Here is a 2,500-nt window from a genome sequence, read left to right on the forward strand (position 1 = left end):
AGAAGACACTTTGTTTCAGGGTTCCCCAGAGCTTTTCTCTCCTTCAGTCAAGGGAAAAGCGCGGGGGTCGAGATTGAAATTTGCCCAGAAAACTTTGTTTGCATTTGCTTTTCTGGCTGTAAATGACTTGGATGTTTAAAAGCGATGAAGTCCTCTAAAATCACATCGCACGGAGCAGTGTGTGTTCCTTGAAGGGCTGTACGCCTTTTTCTGGCCCTGCTCGTGCTAATTTGTACATCCCTCAAACTGGGATTTTCCCAATAGTTTTACAATGAAAACATGCACAGGGCCATACAGCCACATGATAATTCATAACATTGACAGATTTGGTGATTGTCAGCTGTCCTTATCAAAACTACCCCACTAACACTTCCACTGTCACTTTGTTTTTGGCTATGGGAAAAGAACCAGAAAATTAATGCAAATGTTAATACACTTTGCTCATAGTGGAATACTTTTCTAACAAGCCATCCATTTTATTTATCTCAAAGAAAAAAATAACCATAACAGAACACAAATAAAAACCCCCAATTGCATGAGGCCATCAACAATATAATTATTTACATAGCATTGGAGGGTTGAAAGCCAAATCCAGCCAGCAGTCAGATGGGGATGTGAACCTGGTTCAAATGCATGCAAATCCAATTCCCTAACCACTGGACCATTACCTGATTTTGTAGGTGCTGTCGAAGGTTTCTCCACATTAGGAGCTGTTGTCTTATCTTTTGGCAATGCCGGAGCTGTGGTGCTGACTGGTGTAATGGCAGGAGCAGCAGTGGGTGGTTTAGCTGTAGCTGGAGTACTTTTTGCTATTGATGAGACAGCTTGTTTTGGGGTGGCAGATGTGCTGGTGGGCACAGGCGTTTTGTGCACTGCAGGTGGTTTGGCTGCAGGCCCGCTTGGCGCTGCTATTTTAGTGGCCCTGGTGGGTGCAATACCCCCAACAGATGCACCACCACTCCCTGGTGTAGGTGCAGTGGTGGTGGAAACAGGACTTGGTACAGCAGGTTTTTCTTGTTTTGTTGCTGGAGGATGCTTCAAAGGTGGCACAGCTAAGAACAAGGAAAGAAATTTGTGAAAGGTCAATTGTTGGAAATTTCAATAATTACTAAATATCAACAGAATATGTTTGACGACCATCATCTGCTACATGTACATATTATCAACCAGGGATCAGGCTCAGCCTTTTAGAAATCCAAAGATATGTTTTGCTTGCTCACTATCTGCTGAGCAATGGAAAACAAAAAGTAAAAAGCAGACTTTTCAAGGAAAATCAGTTAATGCAAGTTTGAAATAGCTGGTTGTATTCTTGTAGCTTTGACCTTAATTGACCTCTTTCGCTTGTACATTTTGTTTTCCTATTTCAGACCATGTGATGTTACTCTAGGGAACAGTTTCTTTCAAGTGTCTTATGGATAACTTACAAAAAAAGAAAAGGAAAATTCCCTTGGGAACATCACATGGTCTGAAATGGGGAAACAAAATTTACAAGCTAAGAGATCCATTAAACAACTAGTCTGCCTTTTTTTGTTTCCCCAAAACGGTTCTATGCATCAGAAAACCCAGTCTTTATTATAGCAACAAACATGCCCAAACAAGTCCAAACCATTACTCTCAAATAAGAAAACATTGTCAAATAACCAAAACCTCAAAAGGAGATTGTTTTGTAGTATTCAAAGACTTCACATTTGACATAACGTGAATACTGAGAACGAACACCTCACAGGGTAAGAAAGTTAGATTTAGTCACCAAACCATCAGCTATTTTTGAAAGGCTTAACAGAAGTACTGCGAGAGTAGCCATGACATTTCAGTGTCAGCAGGAATAGGACATATGTTTGAGGCTAAATATCAAGTAGAACATTGTCTTAGTTTTTCCACATTAGATGCATTACTTTTGGTGCAATCCCAGCTTTTAATTGAGGCACAAAATTCCAAGAAGGAGGTTGCCCATAGCATTTCATGTAAAACAAACCGGTTGCTTTTCATGGCAACTTTGGCCTGTCATTAGAAAAACACTCAATTTGGCTGTTGGTTAAATGGAAACCTTGAATCAATAATATTGGGCTTGTACAACTAGCTGTTAAATTCAAGGAGTGATAAAAGGGTTTCCTAGTTTTATGTGTAAAGCTGAAAAAAAGGTTGCTGGTATACCGCCACCTGTTTGTCAGAAAATTGCCTCTCAACGCTGCCTACTCTGCCTTGATTTTCACTTAAACCCTTGTAAAAGATAAGAGTGACTGCCGCTTTCATTGATCAGCCCAGGCATCTACTTCAAAAGTTAAATTGAAACCTCTGCATAAGTAAGCAAGCTATTTTTAGCCTCTTACAATATTAGATTATTAGTATCGCTTCAATTTCTGAGCCTTGTGAGCTAAGGAGGTATGCATGCCACTTGACTGGTCCCAGTTGTTCAAAAGGTGAACAACGCTAACCACTGGATAAATCACTCCATCGAATAGTGTAATAATTATTGGTTTCGCTATTACGTATCCACTGG

At 40.1% G+C, this 2,500-nt stretch overlaps 2 protein-coding genes across 5 annotated transcripts in view; both read right to left on the reverse strand.

Annotated features, from left to right (window-relative positions):
- The window catches only part of LOC137984411 (doublesex- and mab-3-related transcription factor A2-like), a 350,662-nt gene that overhangs the window by 150,325 nt on the left and 197,837 nt on the right, over positions 1 to 2,500 (reverse strand). The window lies entirely within an intron of this gene.
- LOC137984336 (bromodomain-containing protein 3-like) overlaps positions 1 to 2,500 on the reverse strand; it is a 29,353-nt gene that overhangs the window by 4,915 nt on the left and 21,938 nt on the right. For all 4 annotated transcript variants that reach the window (XM_068831505.1, XM_068831491.1, XM_068831512.1 and 1 more), the window contains one exon: positions 669 to 1,052. In XM_068831505.1, the coding sequence (XP_068687606.1) occupies positions 669 to 1,052 (384 nt within the window). The remainder of the gene's footprint in view (positions 1 to 668; positions 1,053 to 2,500) is intronic.

The sequence above is a fragment of the Montipora foliosa genome, chromosome 2, assembly GCF_036669935.1.
Source record: "Montipora foliosa isolate CH-2021 chromosome 2, ASM3666993v2, whole genome shotgun sequence".
Lineage (NCBI taxonomy): Eukaryota > Metazoa > Cnidaria > Anthozoa > Scleractinia > Acroporidae > Montipora > Montipora foliosa.